General features: G+C 62.2%; 2 protein-coding genes across 2 annotated transcripts in view; one reads left to right on the top strand and one right to left on the bottom strand.

Moving 5' to 3' along the window:
• The window catches only part of FARP2 (FERM, ARH/RhoGEF and pleckstrin domain protein 2), an 89,400-nt gene extending 79,015 nt beyond the window's left edge, over positions 1 to 10,385 (top strand). The window contains exons 20-27 of the mRNA XM_079710007.1: positions 2,768 to 2,836; positions 3,408 to 3,497; positions 6,676 to 6,758; positions 7,604 to 7,722; positions 7,947 to 8,107; positions 9,104 to 9,211; positions 9,397 to 9,548; positions 9,862 to 10,385. Coding sequence (XP_079566133.1) covers positions 2,768 to 2,836; positions 3,408 to 3,497; positions 6,676 to 6,758; positions 7,604 to 7,722; positions 7,947 to 8,107; positions 9,104 to 9,211; positions 9,397 to 9,548; positions 9,862 to 9,931 — 852 coding nt within the window. The 3' untranslated portion in view covers positions 9,932 to 10,385. The remainder of the gene's footprint in view (positions 1 to 2,767; positions 2,837 to 3,407; positions 3,498 to 6,675; positions 6,759 to 7,603; positions 7,723 to 7,946; positions 8,108 to 9,103; positions 9,212 to 9,396; positions 9,549 to 9,861) is intronic.
• A 135-nt stretch (positions 10,386 to 10,520) lies between these two features.
• On the bottom strand, positions 10,521 to 16,606 carry STK25 (serine/threonine kinase 25). Its single transcript, XM_079710294.1, has 10 exons — positions 16,347 to 16,606; positions 15,649 to 15,705; positions 15,038 to 15,146; positions 14,240 to 14,397; positions 13,968 to 14,153; positions 13,370 to 13,515; positions 13,091 to 13,205; positions 12,832 to 12,903; positions 11,252 to 11,388; positions 10,521 to 11,039 (listed from the first exon to the last, which is right to left on the bottom strand). Exons 2-10 carry the CDS (start codon positions 15,682 to 15,684, stop codon positions 11,000 to 11,002), a joined length of 999 nt encoding a protein of 332 aa, XP_079566420.1. The 5' UTR covers positions 15,685 to 15,705; positions 16,347 to 16,606; the 3' UTR covers positions 10,521 to 10,999.
• Between the last annotated feature and the right edge of the window lie 4,893 nt (positions 16,607 to 21,499).

The following is a 21,499-nucleotide window of genomic DNA, read 5'->3' as shown; positions in this document are numbered from 1 at the left end:
TCTTCAAGCTTCATTTGTGTTGTGTGTTATGTTGGGGCTTCATTCCTTCTTGTGCCTGAATAGTGTTCATTCTCTGGAGACACCATATTTTGGTTGCCTGTTCATCTGCTGATAAACACTTGGGTTGTTTCCACTTTTCGGCCATTGTGAATAGTGCTTCTGTGAACGTCATGTACGAGTGCTTGTGTGAACATGTGTTTTCATTTCTCCTGGGCACAAACGTACATACCTAGGAGTGGAATTGCCAGGTCATGGGGCTACTCTGTGTTTAACATTTTGAGGAATCGCCAGAGTTGTCCACGGTGGCTGCACCACTTTACGTTCCCACTAGGGGTATAGAATGGTTCCGACTTCTCCATATCTTGTCTTTGATTTTAGCCACCCTGGTGGTACATAGTGGCATCTCTTCGTGGTTGTGATTTGCATTTCCCTAGTGACTAACATCAAGCATCTTTTCATATGTTTATTGGCCATTTCTGTGCCTTCTTTGGAGAAATGCCTATTCAAGTCTTTTGCCCACCTTTTAATTGGGTTGTTTGTGTTTTTACTGTTGCGAGATTCCTTATCTACTCTGGATACCAGACCCTTACCAGAATATGACTTGCAAATATGTTCTCCCATTTTGTGGGTTATCTTTTCACTTTCTTGATGGTATCATTTACAACATTAAAGTTTTTAATTTAGCTGATGTCTAATTTGTCTGTTTTTTCTTTGGTTGTTTGTGCTTTAGGTGTCATAGCTAAGAAACTATTGCCTAATCCAAGGTATGAAGATTTACCCGTGTTTTCATCTAAAAGTTGTTTATGTTTTAGCTCTTACATTTAGAGCTGATCGTTTTGAGTTTTGTGTATGGTGTGAGGTATGGGTCCAACTTTGCTCTTTTCCAAGTGGATATATACTTGTCCCAACACCTTTGCTGAACTGTCTTCACTCCTTTGTCAAAAATCAGTGGGCCATGGAGTGTGAGTTCATGTTTGAACCTTCAGTTGTATTCCATGGGTCTGTATGTCTCCCGGGCTACTTACTTTCTGTCACTAATTCCTTTTGCTTTGGACTCAGTACTGTCAACAAAAGAAAATTGTTTTAAGGGTTGCACAGGTCCAGTGGTTAAGAATCCGTGCTTCCAATGCAGGGGGCGCAGGTTCGATCCCTGGTCAGGGAACTAAAAGGGTTGCACAGGGATGTTCCTGTCTCAGCACAAACGTAAGAGTATTGGAGCGTGGGTGTATAAATCCTGTTTTGCGTTAGCCTTGTTAGAAGAAAGGTACTGGGACCATGAGCTCAAAGAAACAAGACTAAAACAGCCAGGAAGGTTTTGCCCTCCTGGAGCAAGGCCTTGGCTGGGAGCCAGGAGAGCCCCGTTTCCTCTCCCTCCTTGACGGCTCCCAGGGGTGCTGCTGGCTGGGAGTTCCTGGGAGGTGGGAGGGCTCTTGTTACGTCGTTGTTTCTCTGAATGCCCCACGCAGTGACTTACAGATGGTGGCCCCAGGAAGCTGTCACCAGAGGGGCAGATAAACAAGAGCAGCCACATAGAGCAGGGGCAGGGGCGGGCTACCCGGGGCGGCCTCGCTGCCGTCACCGCTGCTATTAGTCAGGGTCTCCGAGTCCTGCCTTAACCCCCGGGGTTCCTGGCCTCCCCGAGTGAAATGCGTGCATCAGTCAGAGACGAGCCCACCCCAGTTATCTGAGCGCAGGGTCAAAGAACAGGGCTGTGAACTGAAGGTGGGTGACGAGGCCCCGAGGGTGAGCACTGCCAAGCATCGAGGAGGCGGGACCTCGGGGAGCACACCCCCAAGGGCTGGGGTCTCTGGGGAGTGGCGGAGCTGGCCCTGCGGCGATGCAGGAAGGCCTGCCAGCTGCGGCCCAGAGAGGGCTGGGGGCCGCCCTCCTCCTCCTGCAGGGCTGTCCCTTGGGTTGGGGCTGGTTCCTCATCTCGCTGTGTCCGTGAGGGTTACTGGGTGAGCTCTCCTCCCGGGGCCCTTGCTCAGGTCACCTGAGGGCTGTAAGGCTGGGGTGTTCTCGGGGCACCAGCCGTGCTGTTTGTCTGATAGAACAGCAGACGGTAGAAGAGTCCCCAGAAATAGTCCAAAGCGGACTGTTCGGGGCCCCCAGGACGGTGCTTCAGCCAGGGCGCAGGCGGTTAGGGATGTCGGACATCTGTGCCCCGGAGGCAGGTGCGGGGCATGGCCCGGCAGTGAGGGGAGCCCCGAGTCCCGGCGGAAGAGGGCTGCCCGGGACCCGGGGGGCTCCCACTGAGCCTCAGCCCACTGGAGGGTCTCACTCTGGGCCGTAGCACCTTCCTGGCCTTCGGAATCCTCTGCTCAAGCGCCAGGGCGGCCGCTGACAAGTCCCCTGTGACATTTCGTGGGAACCAGGTGTCCTGTCCTCCTCCCTCCCGTTCTCAAGCTGCCCCGCCCAGCTTTTCTCAAAGCTGAACTCACGTCATCTCCATGGTGGAACCTTCCAGAAGCTGCCCCTCAACAATGCCCTTTGCCTTGTGTGCCGGCTCTCAGCACAGCCAGCCTGTGGGAGCTCAGAGACCGGGCACCGAGTTAACAGACACCAAACAGGGTGCGGGTGACCGAGGGGAGCGGATGGGAGGGAGGCTGGAGCGGCACAGCGGGTCCTCAGGCATCTATCCGGGCAGGAGGGCACCGCGGAAGGGCCCGAAGGGGCCTGTGAGGGGCTCGGGGGAGCGTGGAGGGTGATGTGCCATCTGCTGAGGTGCCCTCGGCCAGCACACAGGGACCCCGATGGTGTCTTGCAGGAGTTTATCCGCGAGGGCTGCCTCCACAAGCTCACCAGGAAGGGCCTGCAGCAGAGGATGTTCTTTCTGGTAGGTGCGATGGGCACGGTCCAGGCGGGCGGCCTCATTGTCAGGAGCCAGGAGAGGGTTGCAGAAACACTCCTGGGCCTGCCACCTTCCTTATTCTGGGTTCTGGGCACCTATCTGCAGGATGAGCAAAAGCCAGAAGGTAGAAAAATCCACACTCCTGCGGCTGCAGGACCGCTCTGCTCGTGCCAGCGTCAGCTCGCAGGGCCTTCCTTACTCATGAGCCCAGAGGTTCTCCCAGCGAGTTCCTGCTGCCAGCAGGTCCCCTTTTGTCAGCTCCCTTCCTCGCGCCCAGCTAGTGGATTCAAACCCCAGCCTTCCTGGGTGGGGGTGACTCTCAGGACCTGCCCCCCACCGCCTCCCGCTGGCCAAGAGGTCTGCTGGCCCATATGGTTACTGGTCACCCCTGGTCACAATGACTGTATGAATGGAACAAAAATCCCTTTTCTGCCAGAAACCTCCAGCAAACTGCGTAAGCACACAGGGCCCTTGGAGTTGAAGTTGGTCTGATAAGATGTTGAATCCTTGTTGCCTGTTTTTAGAATTCATTTATCTAAAGCTTCTGGTCCTTCAGTTCTCAGACATGCTGCTGTACACAAGCAGAGGTGCCTCGGGGACCAGCCACTTCCGGATCCGGGGACTCCTTCCGCTGCGCGGCATGCTGGTGAGTGCCCGGCGCCGGGCGGGTCCGGACCGATGGTTGGGGCCGCGCCACATAGCAGCACCTGCTGGGCTGTTCATGCCTTTTCACCCTGTTATGGCTACTGTTCTTGGTGCTCAGACAGCCCCACCTGCAGCCCCTCCAGGGCCTCTTGACCAAGGCCATCAGCCCCTGCAGGACAAGGCCCAGCTCCGCCAGGAACCCACCTAGTCCTCCCAGGGAGCCCTGTCCTTTGGTGGGAGGCTCCATGAAAAACCCGGGTCGGGCGCCGGGGCCACCGTGCTGCTGGAGGGGTTGGGTGCTGACACAGCTTTGAAAAGAGAAAGCTGGACCCCTAATCCTTAAGACTGTAGAGTTTTCACTTCCTTGATTTTATACTTCTCTCTTTTATGCTGACGATTTTGGTTTCTTTTGGCATCATAATTAGTTATTTCACACACACACACAGCTTTAAAATGGTAAAACAGATACCACTACCGCTAAAGAGAGGGTGGGCTGCAGGTCAGGACTGGCCTCAGGGAAGCTCCCGGTGACCTCCACTGAGTCGTGCTGTGTGGCCTCGTTTGCCCCTTGACCTCCACCCCGTGAAGAGGCACAAGCTCTGTCTTCAGAGCCCTGGAGGGCCTGGGCCGCACCTCATGCTCTGGCCACACCACATGCCGCCAGGGCGTGTCCGCATCCCCACCGTCTCAGTGCCGCGTGGCGCGTTAACGTTGTTTCTGATGAGCAGGAACTCTTCGTCTTAATGTGATGCGGTCTGTCTTCTCCTCCGTGGTGCCTTCTGTGGCCTTAAAGGTCATGGAGAGACTCCCCCTTGAGTGTAAACCTAGACTCAGCCTGGAACCCATCTTTGGGAACAGCAGAGATAGGAGGCCAAGTTCAGGTTTTTGCTATAAAGATGTGCTGTTTGTCCAGAACACCTTACGCAGTGAGCACCTCTCCCTGCAGCCCTGCCAGGCCCCATCCAGGTGTAGGACAGGTGGGGTCCGACCCCTGTCCAGTTCCCAAAGCGTCAGCGCCGTCCTCGCCCCTTTCTCCTTCGTGGCGTCTGGCCCTTCTCCCCGCCATCCTCACCCTGGGCACTGCACCGCCTTCCAGAGAGCGTCAGAGCCTCCGCAGGTGTCTCTGTAACATTTGTTCAGCTTTTCTAACTCGGCAAAAAGGGGTCAGTTTGAATGACCTCACCTGCCATCCCTGGAAGTAGACCCCATCTGTTTTAAAGTATACTTTTAAAAGTTATACCTTCAGTATAGAGAAAAACTGAAGATGTACAGTGAAAAGCACTCATTACTGTACTGCCCAGTAGTAAGTGCTGTCAGCATTTCGCCATCACCTGGGGAACACCCTCCACAAGCTGCTTTGTAACCCGCACTGGTTTTGCTCGGCAGCTCATCTCAAACATCCTCTTGTGTCCTCTGCTTCTACCACCGGCTCAGGAGCCGTGAGTAGTGGATTGGTGCGCCGAGCCCCTGTTTATTTAACCAGCTTCCTGCACTGGACGTTTTGGCTACGTCCAGTTTTTCAGAATTGGAAACAGCACCATTGGATCTTCCTATGCGTCCTTAGTTATGGCCTTGAGATAAACCGCCACACGTGTATGTGAGCCTGAGGCTCCCTATTCCTGCTGAGTGGCTGTGGGAGCGGCTGACTGGGTGGCCTTCCCTCCAGGCCCGTCTGCGCCTGTGCCGTCCCAGCCTTGGGCGGCCCTGGCCATCCACCCCGTCCTCCGCGCCCCGGGGATGGCCAGCAAGGCCGCTTCCTGCGCCCTCTGCTCTTCCCCAGGAGGCACCAGGCGCGTCTGTCACTCTGGCTTGCTAGTGTTTGTGAAGCGTTCCTAAACCCTTCCAGGTCTCGGGTGCTTTCCAGGTACGTAATTCCCGTCACTTTGCCTGCAGTTCAGTGTCACCTCTGAGTTTATAAACTCCCTCCAGACGGGGATTGCGTTTGTCTTGTTCCTGGAATGGCCACGGGCACAGAGGCCCGACAGATACGTGTGGAAGGGGTGAACTTAGACGTTTTTCTGTAGTCAGTCTGTCCATCTTTTCCTAATTTACGGTTTCTTTCCTTGGCACGGGCTCAGAAAGTCTTTCCCACACCAAGATTATGTTGGTGTGGGACTTTCTTTACTGATACGCTTACAGTTTTTTCTCTTTTACCTAATCTGCCTAAAATTCGTTGGTTTTGATGTTTTTAGATTGGGATGTAACATTTTCTCCTCGTGTATAGTCAATTTTCCCATTATTTGTTACATCCTCCATTTTCTTACTGATCCCAAAGTCTGCCTTTATCATATAAAAAATTCTTGTCTTTACACTTGGATTCTTTCTGAAGGTTCTGTTCCATTTCTGTCTGTCCCAACATCAGTCTACACTCTTCTAATTGGTGGTGGTGTAAGGCTTAGTCACTGTGTGGGTAAGTTCCTTCCTTTATTTGTCCTTCTTTTTGAACAGTTCTTTGCTCTTCTCAAGTATTTAATTCTTCTAAATAAACTTTGGAGTCATTTGGACAGATTCCCTGTAACTGGCTGGTCCTGGGGACAGACAGCCAGCCCTCGCTCCTGACTGCGGAGGGAAGGATGGTGACTCTTGGCTTGTGAAAGACACGGTTTCCTTCTGTTTGTATATAAGAGATATGGTCAGAAATAACCTGTGGGATTTGGGCAAACGTGTTTCAGCACGTGGAGGGGGATGGTCACTCTTCTCCCTTAGCCTTTGTGACAGGGTGGGTTCCATCAGTCACCTTCCTCATTCCTAGAACAAGCTCACTTGGCCAGAGGACAGTTTCTCCTCTAGGCTTTTAGGTCTGATTAAGGAATACTTTGTTCTGCAGTTATTTCTCTTAATCTCTTATAACTGAGATTAGCCTGAACCTAACTCTGTTAGCTTTTGGTACCACTTTATAGATATGAATTGTCCAACTCCCTTTTCAACTAAAATGCTCAACGTTTTTTCCCATGCTTGATTTTCAGCTAATAGTGCTGGACCCACCGGTGAGTAGTTGGGTGCCCATGGCCCTCAGCTTGCCCACCCGGGCAGCAGGCGCCATGGTGCGGGGATCCCTTGTGTCTCCTGTAACCCCTCGTAGAGTCGGCGTGGGCTTGGTCAGCACCTGTGTCCTGCCGGAAGCTCGGGTTCCGCCAGCCCCGCTCCTGGTCACACTCCGCCTCCTCTCCCGCCCGCAGGTGGAAGAACGTGAGAATGAGTGGCCTGTCCCGCACTGTTTCACCATCTACGCCGCTCAGAAGACAGTCGTGGTGGCAGCCAGGTAAGGGCCTTCCGCCCACGTTCTGCATCCCAGCTGCCCTGGTCCCCTCTGAGTTGTGAGAGTGTCGCAGTCACGGGGACACACAGCCCCTTGAGTGCTGCTTCAAAGCTACGCGACCACAGGAGCAACTTCACTGTCCGTGGGAGCTTGTGACCGTTGAGACCATCCGCAGAGACTGGCTGTGACACTGCTGGCTGCGCAAGGGAAGGGCTGGCAGGCTAGCGGGGGGAGCCCGACGAGGCAGCCACACCGAGGCCTAGCATCACGTGCCTCCCGCCCTGGAGCTGGGCAGCAGGAGGCTGACTGGGCCCGTAGCACAGGAGCAGACGGACGCTTTCCCCACTCCCCGCGCCCTGTCAACAGCAAGACGACCCGAGCTCCTGGCGGCCTGGACGCTGTGCCCGGTCCCTCCCCTGTGGGAGCCTGCGTCCCCAGCTTCTTCCAAAGGAGGTGTCGTCCTGTGTCCGGGCGGGCGGCGCCTGGCTCTCAGCTCCCGTCCTGCGGGGTCCTGGCTGATGTCAGAGCACAGGGCACTGTACTCCCACCAGGAAACCCTGGCAGCTTAATTATGATCCAGGACCCAATCTCATATTTCAGTTTCACAGCCCCAGAGACTTAAAAACCCGTTCCAGGAACAAAGTACCACATAGAGCACCCCCGTGCCAGCGTGACAGATGCAGGGTGGGCCTCCAGCAGCGTCCTGACAAGCCCTCTGGACCCGAAGGACAGGGCACAGGAGGGGGAAGCAGGCACCCTGACCTTCTGCCCTCCAGTGGGAGGGGGCGCGGTGGGGAGCCCCGGCTGCGGGCCCTGCCCAGCGGCTGAGCTTCGGCCCTGCCCCGCAGCACCCAGCTGGAGAAAGAAAAGTGGATGAGGGACCTGAACACTGCCATTGATGCAGCCAAGAGCAGCGCCGACACGGCCCTGGCACCGCCAGGCAGCATACTGTGCCCCCTTCCCCGTGGTGAGTGCTGGCCGGGCCCCCAGGAGACAAGGAAACTTTCCCGTGGGTGTCACCCTGGTCACGGGCAGCCCGCTGGGCCCACGTGCTCTCCATCCACGAGGGACATTTCAGGTGGGCGGGAGCTCTTCTGGCAGGAGCATCGCGTGGTCTCGCTCCCTGCCTGCTGCTGGCCGGGGGCCAGGGGGGTCCCATCTCCTCTGAGCAGGGGCTGACTTCTCCCCCAGGGCCCTCCGACGAGGTCTCTCTGGAGGAGTCGGAAGACGACACCCATGGGGCCCGCTGCTCCTCAGGGCGGCCGGGCCAGCACCGGGCCAGCACCGCCATGCACGTGTGCTGGGACCGCACCACCAGCATCTCCAGGGCCGACTGCAGCGCGGCCGTCGAGGTGCGGCCACTGGAGACCCTGCTTGTGTGGGCTGATGGGGCACCCGGGGTCCACGGTGGCAGGGGAGAGCAGCCCGGGTGGGCGGGGCCGGGAGGGCTCCATCAGGAGCTCTCTCTGAAGGGCCTGTCGCCCCGGGATCCCGGGATGGCTGCCTCCCTCACTGGGAGCGGCCTCTGCGCCCGGGCCATCTCTGCCTTCACTTGTCCTGAGCTTCCGCTGAAGCCAGGGGAGGGACCAGCAGAGCAGGCGAGGAGCGCAGGTGGGTCCTGACAACGGTTGGTGGGGGGAGTGGGGAGCGTGGCCAGCTTGCTGGGGCCTGCAAGACGGCGGACTGGCCCTGGACACCACGTCCACCGTCTGTGCCGCCCCCTCACGTATCAGAGGCGCGGGGCACTCGTGAGCAGCAGCCCCGACGGGGACAGAGGCCTGCGTCGTGGGGAGGGCCCTACCGTCTGCGGGTGTACTTGGCCCCGTGTGCCTCGCCCCAGAGCAAGGTGCGAGGATGGAAGTGGTGGCGCCAGCTGGAGGGCAGAAGGGCCAGCGCAGAGCGGCACCAGGCCTCGGGGCTGAGCAGGGCGGCTCCTCCCCGCCCTTCCAGAGGGGCGCCACGCTGCGGGCCGGGGCCAGGCCACTGGCTGCGTGGGCCTCTGTTTACGGGGCACCCCTGCCCCCCACCGTCTGAGAACCTTCCCGTCTGGGCTCCGTGTCTGTTACAGGGGATTTGTGATGACGGGAAAGAAACTGAGCGCCATTCTACTTCGTTCTCCAGACTTTTTACCACCCTTCAGATTGTTAGCTGCCGACGAGCAGAGCGTCAGAGCACGGGGAAGGGCACTGCGTTCCTGTCAGTGCGGAGCCAGGGAAGCCTGTTGGGGGTGACCCTGGGGAGACACCTGCTCCCAGGAGGCCCCTGGGATGACGGAGCCCGCAGAGTGGCTGTCTAGGGGCTGGCGGTCCTTGGACACTCACGCCCACAGGCTTTTCTTTTCCTTTCAGAACCAGCTCTCGGGATACCTGCTGAGGAAGTTCAAGAACAGTAATGGCTGGCAGAAGCTCTGGGTGGTCTTCACCAATTTCTGTTTGTTCTTCTACAAAACTCACCAGGTAGGGGTGCTTAACCGAGCCCGAGGGGGGCTCCGCCCTTGGCACTGCAGGACCGCCATGCCCGCCCACTGCACCCTCACGGAACCCCCTCGGTTCCGAACGAGCCCGGCCCCGCCGCCGCTGCCGTGTGGGGAGAGGGCGGGGGGGCTGGGCGCCTGGCGAGCGCGTGCCCTGCTGCCTCCCAGGACAACTGCCCCCTGGCCAGCCTCCCGCTGCTGGGCTACAGCGTGAGCCTCCCCGGCGAGGCCGACGGCATCCACAAGGAGCACGTCTTCAAGCTCCAGTTCAAGTCCCATGTCTACTTCTTCCGGGCTGAGAGCAAATACACATTAGGGAGGTAATTTCGCGGGGGGCTGCCAGGGCCCCCCGTATCTCCTTGGCTCTCCTGCTTCCACTGAGGACACCCGAGGCGAGTTTCCTGGGTCCTGGAAAGGAAGGACCGAGCACTGCTTCCAGGCTTTTAACTGGCCCACGCTCAGTCCTATTCCCTCCTTATTTGGGGTCACCCTTGGGAAGACAGTTGAGCACAAGCCCACTGGCCTCATGGCCACAGCACACCCCCTGCTTCCCAAACAAGCATCTGCGGGGCGGGCGGGGAGTGGGGGGGTGGAGGGGGAGGGCGGTTCTGACGTTCCGAAACCTCTTCTCAGGTGGATGGAGGTGATCGAGAGCGCCAGCACCTCACCAGGGAGGGCCGGGACCCCCGAGGAGGAGGCGTGAAGCCCACCCTGCCCGGCTGAAGACGGAGTCGAGCAAGCAGAGCAGGGCCAGCACGTGCCCACGACTGCTTGTCCCGTGTCCCCCCTCGAGACTGGTAGTGGGTGGGCCTCATTCCCAGGGACACCTGGGAGGGGCATAGTCCCCCTCAAGACCCAGTCACTCCCTCGGCCCCGTGGGGCAGCAGGACAGACACGCATGTGCGTGGAAACGGGCCAGGCTCCATGCACTGACGAGGCTGGTGCTCACCTGCCCTCTCCGCCTCCAGAGCAGGACCCTGCCCTTCAGGCTGGGTGAAACGGGGGGTGGGGACAGGGCCCCCGGGCCACAGCTGCATGGAAGTCCAGCAGAACCCACCCTGCCGCCCACCCCACATACCTCTGCAAAGTGGAAAGCAAAGTCCCCGTAATTTATCAGCCCCCAGGAAGTGTGCTGTGCTAATGTGCATGTGGTTAAAAATAAAGGGCATCGCCTGTGTGCTGCCCCCTCCTTCCAGTGGGCCACACGTGGTCCCTGCGTGCTGTGATGAGGACTTGGAAGCCTGGAGCGCAGGCTGTGGACCCCGCCCGGCCAGCACCAGCATGTCTCCAAGTCAGGTCTTTATTGAAAGTGGCAGGAACCTCTCAACGTTTTATGAAAAACCAACTCCTTACCCTCAGGCTATTTAGGGAAGCAAGGAAGTTCGGTTTTTCTTAAAAAACAACATTCTGGCTGACACAAGTACTTATGAGAAGACACGGTACCTGATCCAACACCACAAGGCAAATCTATGACCTCCGAGGGCCATCGGGCCGGGTGGGGAGGAGGCATACCTGCCCCTCAGTCTGGGTGGCCGCGCTGCCCGGGAGCCCACAGAGGGGACGGGCCCAGCGCCGCTCTGCTGCCGAGTGTGGCGGTGGCCTGGCCACAAGGGGGCGTGGCAAAGGGGCGGCCCTCTGCTCGGGGCTGGGGGCGTGGCCCGGCAGGGAGGCCCGCGGCCCCGACAGCACACGGGGTTTCCAGTCAGCGCGGTCCTCGACAAGGCAGCTCCAGACGAAGACCCCTCTCCCCTGTGTGCGAACCGCAGCGGCTTCAGCGGGCTGACGTCAGGTGGTTTCTGCTGTGTGAAAACCTGCAGACCGGAGGCCCCGTCACTGCTGCCGCCGCCCGGGAGTGCCGGCCGGGGTGGGAGTGCCGGCCGGGGTGGGAGTGCCGGCCGGGGTGGGGGCTCCGGGACACTAAGCGAAGCCGGTGCGGCCCTGTCCCGCTGCCTGCCCTGTCCCGAGAGCGAGCGAGCACCCGAAGCGCGTCCTGGGCACCCCCCCCCAGCCCCAGCCCCCTCACCTCTGCACGCGCTCCACCAGCTGAGCCATCAGCTTGTCCGAGATGCCGGGGCAGGACTCCTCAGCCAGGCTGAAGGCGTTCTCCAGCTCCTCCAGCGCCCCCAGGCCCCCGCCGCTCTGCTTGTGCTTCTCTTTGAGCTGCAGGGAGGCCCCGTGCGCCTCGTCAGAGGCTCAGGCTGGCGGCCTGCCCCACACCCTCGCCTGTGACTCGCAGCGGGGTCCCTCCACGCAGAGCTGGGACAGCAGGTCCCCGGAACGCCTGCGGGAGGGGCTCCCAGGAGAGGCAGTGGCCACCGCCCCCCTCGCCTGCCCCTGCACCACGGGAGTCCTCGGGTCTTGGCTCTCTCATCACGTGGCTTCCTCCTGACCAGGGTCCTGGAAGCCCACAGCTCAGGTCTGCCAAGTGAGAGGACACAGCCAGACCCCGCCAGCCCGACCTTCAGGACTAGGCGGCCACCAGCACCGCCGGGCTGTGAGGACCCAAAGGAGAGAGATGCCCTCCCTGCAACTGGCCTGGCAGGGAGGGGCTGGAGACTGGTCAGCGCATCCCCACCATGCCCGACACTACAGACACGGGTGCACACCTTCCAGGACACCCACCCAGCGGCCTGACTTCAGGTCCAGCCCACAGCATCAGGACCCTAAGGGGGCCCCAGCCAGCCTAGGTGGGGCTACACCTCCCCACCCACCTCCCTACCCAGACACACCAGCCCACGGCCCACCCCTCGCAGCTGGGATGTGCACACACGCCCCACACGCCCCACACGCATACACACCACGCAGCCCCAGAGCTGCCGGCCCCGCCCCGTGTGCTCAGGCTTCTGATCCAGCTGTCCACGCTGAGCCCCACGAGCTCCTGCCGCACAGCCCCAGGTGCCCGCACAACCAGGGGCAGTCCCCCCCGTCCTGTTCCCCCCAGCCCAGACATTCCAGGCCCCTGGAGGTGGCAGCATACCTGCCTGCATCCTGACACCCCTGCCCCACGCCCGCACCCCACCCTCCGTGGAAAGGCTCTGCTGCTGCCACGCTCAACATCCCATCCCCCGCCCCCGGGCTCCAGGTGCCAGCGACACCCTGGGTGTGAACCTGACCACAACCCACTGCCGGCTGGCTCATGCTCCTGGGGATGCTACCGACTGCCCACGAGCAGGTGACACAGACACTGGGTCACGTGACCACTGGGGAGTTGCCCTTAAGGGCTCCCTGCCCAGGGCCTGACACCCAACACCAAGATCTAAATCTCCCAGCCTCTCTCTAGACAAGAGAGTCACCCTGTGTTTCTGGTTCAAGACAAAAGGTCCTAAGACAGTAATTCACGATCAAAGCTGCCCTGGGACCCCAGAGAACCCTGGCAGGCTTGGGAACTTAAGGGTCACCTTAGGCCAGCTTGCCCCAGCCATCCCTGGCCCTTCCACTCAGAAGGCCGGGTCCACGGGTCCACCCTTGTGGGCTTTACGGGACACAGAAAGCCTGCGCACCGGCGGGCTGGCCAGCGCACCTTGCTGTGGCCCTGCGGGGGCAGCATCTCTAAAGAACAGCAATACAGCCCCTGCCCCCCAGGACCCCCGGCCCGGCCCTCACCTCTCCAAAGACGGGCCGGACCAGCGTGGACAGGCACTGGGACCTCGGCTGCCTCTTGACAGGCTCCGCTGGCTGCAAACGCACAGCACGGAGGGGTGAGCAGGGCAGCGGACTCAGGCGCCCCGTTTCCAGTCTCCTGGAAACCCGCCCTGGGGAGCACATGTGCCCAGGAGGCGTGCCCCCCACGGCCCTCCCCTCAGTCAGCTCTGAACAGGCTTCCACCCTCCTGGCACAGGCGCAGGGCTAGGGCCAGCCAGACCTTCTGGGGGCCATGCAGGGCCGTCCCCTTGTGCAGCTTGCCGTGCGGGCTCGGCCGGATGGTGGGGGGGAACGTCCAGACGGGGCCCTGCTCTCCGTCCTCAGGGTCTCCGTCGCTGAAGGGGGAGGGGAAGAGTCACGAGGGCCGCGAAGTGCACTTGGCCTCACGGCCCTGAACGCTGGGCCCGCGACACCAGCAACAGGCACCCAATCCCTACCCCCGAGCAGGGACCCCGCCCCTGTGCCCACCGAAGCCCCACAGGACGAGCAGGGCCCCTACATGTCGGAGTCCTCAGAGCTGGACTCCTCGCCATGGCCCTCTGACTTCCAGCGCTTGTAGCGGTCGATGAGCTCGGTGAGGAAGGAGGTCTTCTTGGTGTAGCGCGTGATGAACTTGTGCTTCAGGAGCTCCTTGGCGGTGGGCCGCTGCCGGGGATGGACACGGGTCACCAGGCACCCGGCGGCCAAGCTCCGCCCTTCGAGCTCCTGGGGCTCAGAGGCGAAGCAGCCTGGGCTGAGACCTGGGCCTCAGCTTCGCTGCTCCCGGGGTCTCAGTGAGGGGCCTCCAGGTGGGAGGAGGCAACAGGGAGGCTGGGGTGGGCTGCACGCCGTCCTTGCCAGGGGGAAGCCCTCTGGAGCTTCCCCAGACCCGGCCGGGGGTTGCAGCGGAGCCCACCCTGGACTAGAAGAGGCTGGGGCGAGATGGCACCTGGCACAGGGGAGGGGCCTCAGGCCCCATCACCTCCCAGCTCCCAGCACAGGCCCCCCCGCCCCCCCACACACACGGCTGTCCCCTGGGGCCTGGTTACAGCGTGGCCAGAACCCCCCCAGCCACGCAGGCCGGCACCTCCTGGAGCAGGGGGCCCAGAGGTGCTTACGAATCGGGGGTCCTTGTTGAGGCAGGCCTCCACAAACTCCTTGAAGGGCTTGCTGTGGTGGCCCTCCAGCGTGGGTGGGCTGTTCTTGGGGATCAGGAACAGGACGCGCATGGGGTGGAGGTCGGAGTTGGGGGGCTCGCCCTTGGCCAGCTCGATGGCTGTGATCCCCAGCGACCAGATGTCGGCCTGGACAGAGAGCCACACGGGGCCACTGCAGCCGGGGCACCTTGAGCGCCCCCGCCCGCGCCCCCGCCCCCCCCCACCGCGCCCACCTTAAAGTCATAGGCCGACTGCTTGATGACCTCGGGCGCCATCCAGAAGGGGGTGCCCACAAACGTGTTCCTCTTGATCTGCGTGTCCGTGAGCTGCCCCGCCACCCCGAAGTCTGCCAGCTTCACGTCACCCTGCTCTGAGAGCAGCACGTTGGCAGCTGCTCGACACACGACAGCGGGGCATCACCCTCAGTGCCACGAGGGCTCCCGCCCGCACGCAGCTGCCCGAGGAAGCGCCTCCCTCCCCGCGTCCGCCCTACGACCTGACCAGGGCCCCAGGGCACTGCCGGTGGGCACCCGCGCGAGGGGCCCAGCCACGTGCTCCCCCCAGGCCAGGCTCCAGGGCCCTCCTGGTGGTCACCTCTTATGAAAAATCCCACAGACAGCGACGGCCCTTCCTCCCAAATCACGCAACAGGCGGAGGTGACCCTGACCGTTCCCTCACTGCCAGTCACCTCCCGTCAGCCCCTCAGCCAGGTCCCTCCCTGGTGGCCTGGCCACTCGTGTACACCAGCACGGTTGCCCTAACTACACCTCACTCTCAGATGTAAGACCTGAGCGAGGCTCCATGTTTTTGGCCTAAATAGGGTCCCTCCTACGCTATGTGCAGAGTTGCTCTGCCAGCACGCAGGGACACGGTACTCAGAAAGCTCTGTCCGTTACTGGCAGTGTCTTCTGGAAGACAGAGCAAGATGGAACTGCTGGGTTTCCGAGGCCACGGGGAGCGCAGGCTGGGCGCACTGAGCACCACCAGCCCCGTGCCCCAGAGCCACCTGCCACCTCACAGCCCCGAGGGACCTTTGATGTCTCGGTGGATCTTGCGCTCCGAGTGCAGATAATCCAGGCCCTTCAGGATCTCCCGCAGGATGGTGGCGATGTAGGTCTCCTCCAGGGGGCCCGGCTTAAGCTGCAGACACGGAGGAGACACTCGGGCCTCCCCTGCAACGCCGACCCACCCTCCCTTCCCTGCCACCCAGAGCCAGCGCCAAGGCCTGAGCTCGACCTCCTCTCTACTGGGCGCGGGGTGACCCTCCAGATGGCGGGGGCTTCCTACTTCTTTACCCACTCTCAAGAGAGAAGTTCCAGATGCCACGTCACGTGGGTGTGGGGGAGGCCCTCTTCTGAGGACAGACACACGCTACCTTCACTTTCGCTGTAAACGTAACAGCTGAGGACGGGGTCCCAGCCACACCCCTGAGCTGTCTGCCTGGGGGAGCTAACCGCCCCACCCCCCAGAGGCCCGCAGAGGCCCGGGACCCCTCAGCACCGGCTGGGTCCCGAGGAACATCCGATGCGCCAAGACGGCAAAGGGAGGGAGGTCACGGGAACCCAGGGCCCAAGGACAACCCCCAGACAACTTCAGTCTGGCCCTGCCCTGCGGGCCACCCACCGCGCGGCCCACACCTCACCAGGTCCAAGGCGGAGCCGCCGCCCAGGTACTCCATGATGATCCACAGCTTCGTGCTCTGGTACCAGAGAAGCACGCATCAGCACGGGGCAGCCGACAAGCATGGGACCCCGACACACGCCCCCAGCAGGGGTGACTCAGCCAGGACGCCCACCGGGGACAGGCTGCGGCAGCCCAGTCTGGCTCCCCTCCCACCACGCCCCCGCTGCAGACACTCTGCAGACAGACCAAGTGCCTGGTCGGCAGCCGAGCCCCCTCCCTCAAAGCCCTCCTGGGAAGGGCTCCAGGCTCAGGCTGCGGGGGGCCCAGAGCGCTCCCAGCAGACGCACCCTTGCCCAGGGAGCAGGCGCAGCCAGGCCACTCCAGAGCCGGCCGACCCCGGAGACTCTGCTCACGCCCTGCCATCCCAAGGGCTCCCCCTCAGGACGAGGCCAGGCCCCTCTCTGCACGCACGCTTGGCCCTGGAGGCTGTCGCTTCTTGGGGGCCCTCTCCACTGTGAAGCTGGGTCTGTGTTCACCTGTCGGGACCCCCGCCCTTCAAACCAGGCCCACGTTGGGGCACACCCAGCCTCGGCCTCCCAAGCAGACACGGGGACCGCCGGGGCCGTCTCCGTGCTGGCCACAGGGAACCTGGACGGCTCCCCGGAGGGGCGGGCACTGGCGCGACGGGCGCAGAGCAAGCCCCCAGCCCGCAGGCACCTTCAGGTAGGAGCCGAAGTAGCGCGTGATGTAGGGGCTGTCGCACTGGCTGAGCACCGTGATCTCCTGCTGGATGTCCTCGATCTCGTCCTCAGCCTCCTCCAGGTCGATGATCTTGATGGCCACCACCTCCTTGGTGCGGTTGTCGATGCCTTTGTACACCTCCCCAAACGAGCCCTTGCCGATGCGGTCGAGCTTGGTGAAGAGCTCCTCGGGGTCCACGCGAGAGTGCTGGGGACAGAGGGCGGGCCGGGCAGCCAGTGACCCCGAGAGCCGAGAAGAGCCAGGGAGCGCCCCCAGATGCTTTCCTCGCTTCCTTTATCCCTTTTCGTTCAGAAGATAAAGTTACCCTCCACACAAGGGAAAACGCCCCAGAGAGCATGGCGAGGCCTGGGCTCTCGCCAAGAAACCAGGGCCGTGGGCAGGCAGAGGGGCGACGCAGGTCACCCCGACCTGCCCACACCCCATGCCTGGGGAGGGCCCAGCGAGGCACAGTAACGGGTTAGGAGGGACGAGTCTGTGGAGCACAGGGAGGCGGGGCCGGTGAGACGACCCTGGGCGACGCTGTAACCACCCAGGAGCCAGCCTCACGCGCCCTGCCGGCTTCGCAAGAAACAGCCTGTCCACGCTGGGTCAGTGACCGTAACAGACTCCCCGGGGAAGGGACGAGGGATGTACGGAACTCTCACCGATCTTCCTGTAAACCTAAAACTGCTCTAAAAAATAAAGCCCGTTAATTAAAACAAAAAACAAACCCAGCACGCGTTAACAGAGTTCTCCCTGCGCACCTGGAAGCCACACCCCTTAGAGAGAGTCCCATTCGAGCCCACAGATCAGTCCTCACACCAGCGCAGAGCTGAAAACCGACACTTTCTTGGGTGCTTGAGGTTCAAATATACGGAACGCCGACCCACCCAGTGCTCAAGGCAGAAGCACAAAACCGCCCTAACAGGCGCTGAGCCGCTGGGGCAGGAGGTGCTCGGCACTCCTTGTCCCAGACCCTGGACGCAGTGGCAGAGGGGCATCCGTGGTGACAACCCTGCTTTTGACCCTGACCCTCAGTGCATCCAAGGCTGAGACAGCTCCACGTGGGGCTGCGTGGAGGCAGCAGCACCAGAGAGCGGGTGGGGCACCCCTGGCATCCCCCCCACCCCCGCCCCGCGGTTCCCTGGGCTCCTGAGATCACGTTACTCCCGCCACCGACCACGTTCTTAGAGCCCGGAGCGGCCGCACAGGCGCTGGAGCCCCAGGACCCACGTGGGGGTCAGCAGCCCTGGGTGGGACGCGTGGAAAGGCTGGCAGGGAGCCTGGCGTTTAGTCCAGACAGAGGTGGAAAGGGTTTTCCAAGCCCCACCGGGCCTCAAATCCACCAGGACTCACGTCCCTCCAAACCCCAAGCACCATCACCCAGAGGGCGTCTCGGGGGGCGCCCACCCAAAGCGGTGGCGTTAAAAGGCATGGTCACCACTTGCTCGGCTGCTAAGCGCTGTCCGTGCTGGTGCTGAGGGCGGGCCCATCCCAGGGCAGCTGCGCTCACCAGGTCCGGAGGAGACAGCCCTGGGGAGCACAGAGCCCACGTGCACCCCTCGGGTTCACGCCCAGGCAGAGCTCCGTTTGCGGCCCAGCTGGCTCCAGACTGAGATGACGTGTCAACCCCAAGTGGCCAGCAAACTGCCTTCCCAGGAGAGGGCGGCAGGTGATGGGGCCTCGGGGAGGGCTGGGCCAGCAAACCACTCACCCGCAAGCCAGCCCCAGCCCCAGCCCGAGCCAGTGCTGGCACGGCCCCGGGGACGCCTCCGGTCCAGCCGGTGCTCCTTCTGCGGTGGTCTCACAGAAGACCCAGGGGAGGTGGGCCGAGGCCCGGCAGCACTAATGGGCGCCGCTGCCCCTCCCGCTCTCGGGCCTCTGCCAGCGACACACGCTCCCTCCCTTCTCCACGCGGGGCAGGGCTGGGTCTGGTCCCCCGCAGCGGCCTGACCAGGGATACCCCAGGCAGGGCGCCCAGCCCTCCACGGCCCTGAAGTGGGAGACAGGGCAGACCCCTAACCAGATTCCAGGCTCGGCAGGGAAGCGGGGAGCCCTGGCCCCAACTCTGACACTCTTTGGGTCCCCACCGCTACAGGCCAGTCCCCTGAGCAGACAGCGTGACAGGAAGGCTCCTGGCCGTGATCCCAACCCTACAGGCACATCACAGACACAACCTGCTCACAGCCCTGCCAGGGGAAGGAGAGACAAGCGCTCCGGGGCCTGCGTCTCAGGCTGCCGTTCCTGACAACACGCGTGGTCCGGACAACTGCTCAGGCTGCTCTCTGGGCCCAGACCCTGGTTCTCTGAATCAGCCCTGGGGCTGCCAGGTCTGCGGCCACCACTTGGCAGTGTGTCTGTATGTCCACCACTTAGCAGTGTGTCCGTATGTCCATCCATTTAGCGATACGTCTGCCATTAGCGTCACCCTCCAAGATGAGGGGTGCCCAACGGCCCCCATCCACCCCACGATGGGTGGCAGCCAATGTGCACGCGGTGCTCCCTGCAGCCATCCAGAGCCTGTAGGCAGAGCAGGAACCAGCTAGGCAGGGGCCTGACATGCAGGGCTCCCCCATGGGCTATGGAGGAGCACACCCACTGCCCCATGCAGGGGCCACCTCAAAGGGCCACAGTGACAACCATCTCAAGAGAAAACAACGTCCTGTCAGGCTTCCTGCCACCAACAAAGACCAAGTCTCTCCACCCCTAAAAGGACAAAAGGGGCTTCCTTCCTTTGGGGTCTCTTCCTCAGCTCCTCTGGGCCTGCGCTCCCTTCCCCGGGCATCTGATCTGGAGGCCCAGGCCACACTCCGAGTGCCATCAGCACACAGGTATAGGGGTGGCTCAGAGCTCCAATTTCTTATTCTGGGACCCACGGGAGCCACTCCTATAGCTCTTTATAAAAATAAACTCGAGCCAGACTTCCCTCCCAGCATCTTAGTCATGTAATTTAAGACACAAGATGTCACTGATGAACGAAAACCCACCAGCTCACGTCAGCGTCAGTGAGCAAGCCCTGAGGCCCATCTGCAGCCACAGCTGGTCCAGGATGCCCTGCCCAGCAACTGTGCGAGGGGCTCCAGGTTTCTCCAAGGAGCCCAGCTGGGTCTGGAGCTGACCCTGACTCCAGCCCCGCCGCCCACACACAGACACACACTTCCTGTTCCTCCTGGGCACCCATCCTCAGACTCAGCCCACGGAAGTGAGCCTGAGCGCTGTTCTCTTTAAGAGGAGCTCCCAACACGTTACAGCGGCCTAAACCACGCTGGAGCCGACAAGATAAGGAAAACAAGACTCAACAGCTAGGACTCAGGAACACCCGACTGCCAGGGTGGTTCACCTCACACCAGCTTCGGGTCACACTCATTTGAACTAACAAAAGAGGGGGAAACGTATGGCCCAGAAGCCCAGACGCTGGCTGCCCCGACGCTGGCTGCCCCGACGCTCTTATCCAGAGCCACACAGCCTCAGGGCACACTGTGGGGGGTCCCCAGGAGTCAGGCAGTTAACATGCAAAGCCAGACGCCTCAAGGTGGCTGTGTGTCGGGAATTATGAGAACCAATCAGCCAAAAAAGAAAGTGGGCGCTTTCCAGGCAGGCACCTCCAGCCCAGGTGCAGCCCTTTCCAGACCCCTCGAGAAAACACGCACACACGTGTCCTCGGCTTTCCCTGCACACCGACTCTCCTAACAGCTGCTAAATCCCATTCCCAGCTCCTCTCGTCCCCCCCCCAAGCCCCTGCCCCAGCCGGACACAGCCAGCGCCCCTGACCAGGCCGAAGCTCCATGTGGACCCCGACCTTCCACGTGCCTCCAGATGCGCAGACCCAGGTTCCTGCGGGCCGGCCCTGTTCCCAAGATACGTCTCTGCATGCCCTCCGCTGACCCTGCACTGTGGCTCTACGCTGACAGGCTTGGAGACTCCTGCCCCGCAGGACGCTGCAAGCCAGCCAACCGGAGTCGGCCCTGCGCCCACCAAGACTGAGCACCGCAAGACTGCTCCCCGCTTTGCCCACGGCTGTGCATCACAGGACTCCCCACGAGCTCCTCCCTTCGAACCCACGTACGCCTTAGGAGAGGCTGCTCTTCGGAAACACCAGGACGACTTTCAACAGACAGTCCTTGGTGAAGCGCCCTTTCTCAGATCCTGCAGCCAGCGCTCTGTGCCAGGCGCACGTGCACCGACGACACACACGCCCGCGGTCCAGACGCCCCCCTTACCTGGTTGGCAAATCCCCTGAGGTGAGCCATGTCTGCGCGGCCCTCAGACCATCCGCTGCACCGCCGGGAGGCCCCGAAATCCCGCCTGGAGGCTCTGGAACCCGGCTCACCCGCTTCAGTCAACTGCAGGGAGAGCAGGCCTGCTTGGTGCCCTGTTCCGGGTACACGGGGCTCCCCGCTCCCCCGGGACCCGGCGGCCGCCCCCTCCTCCAACCATCTGGGGACCAGCTGGGGTTGGGGGCGGGCTGGAGTCAGAAGGAAGGGCCATTCCTCCGAAGGATCCCCACTGCCGCGCTCTCCTCTTCGCCCGGCCCAGCCCAATGCCTCCCCGGAGGAGCTACCCAACACCGGGCACTCCTCGAAGCCCCTCACACCTCCGCCCCCGGCCCCCGCCCTTCCTTCAGACCCCGGACCCCCGACTGGACCCCCGCCCCTAACCCCTCCCCCAGTGCCCTCTCCGCGCCCCACCCCCACTGCCGACCCCGCCCCCGGAGCCCTCCCCCCGCCCCACTCCCCCAGCCGCCCGGCCCCCTCCCCAACCGCCCCAGGCGCGGGCCCGCCCGGCAGCGCGCCCACCTCCGGGGGGCTCCATCCCGGCCTCCCCCGGCCCGCTCCGCAGTGCCCACGAAGGCTCCCACCCGCAGCCTCCGCTCGCCCGGAGATGCCTGGGCCCTCCAGTCCGCGAAGCAGCGGCAGTGGCGGCGGCGGCCGGAGAAAGCCCGGCGGCGGCGGCGACGGCAACGGCGAGGGCGCGCGGCGTCGTGGCCCAGCGCGGGGCTCTCTGGGACACCGAGTCCCTCTCTCGCCCTGCGCCGGGGCGCCCGCAGGCGCTGGACTACAAGTCCCGGCAGGCCACGCGGCGGAGCAGTGTCGCGGCCTGCAGGCGCGCCGCGGAGCTCGCTGGGACTC

The sequence above is a fragment of the Hyperoodon ampullatus genome (genome assembly GCF_949752795.1).
Source record: "Hyperoodon ampullatus genome assembly, chromosome: 8".
Classification (NCBI taxonomy): Eukaryota; Metazoa; Chordata; class Mammalia; order Artiodactyla; family Ziphiidae; genus Hyperoodon; species Hyperoodon ampullatus.
This window is presented reverse-complemented; position numbering and strand designations above follow the sequence as displayed.

Bases quoted from the DNA above. Each gene is read 5' to 3' on its own strand.
- STK25 (XM_079710294.1), bottom strand. From the start codon at position 15,684: ATGGAGTACCTGGGCGGCGGCTCCGCCTTGGACCTG. The intron at 14,398-15,037 runs GTCCCTCGGGGC...TGTGTCGAGCAG, and splicing joins GATCCACCGAGACATCAAAG to CTGCCAACGTGCTGCTCTCA. The intron at 12,904-13,090 runs GTCTGGCTGGCC...GTGCGTTTGCAG, and splicing joins CCCTGCATGGCCCCCAGAAG to CCAGCGGAGCCTGTCAAGAG.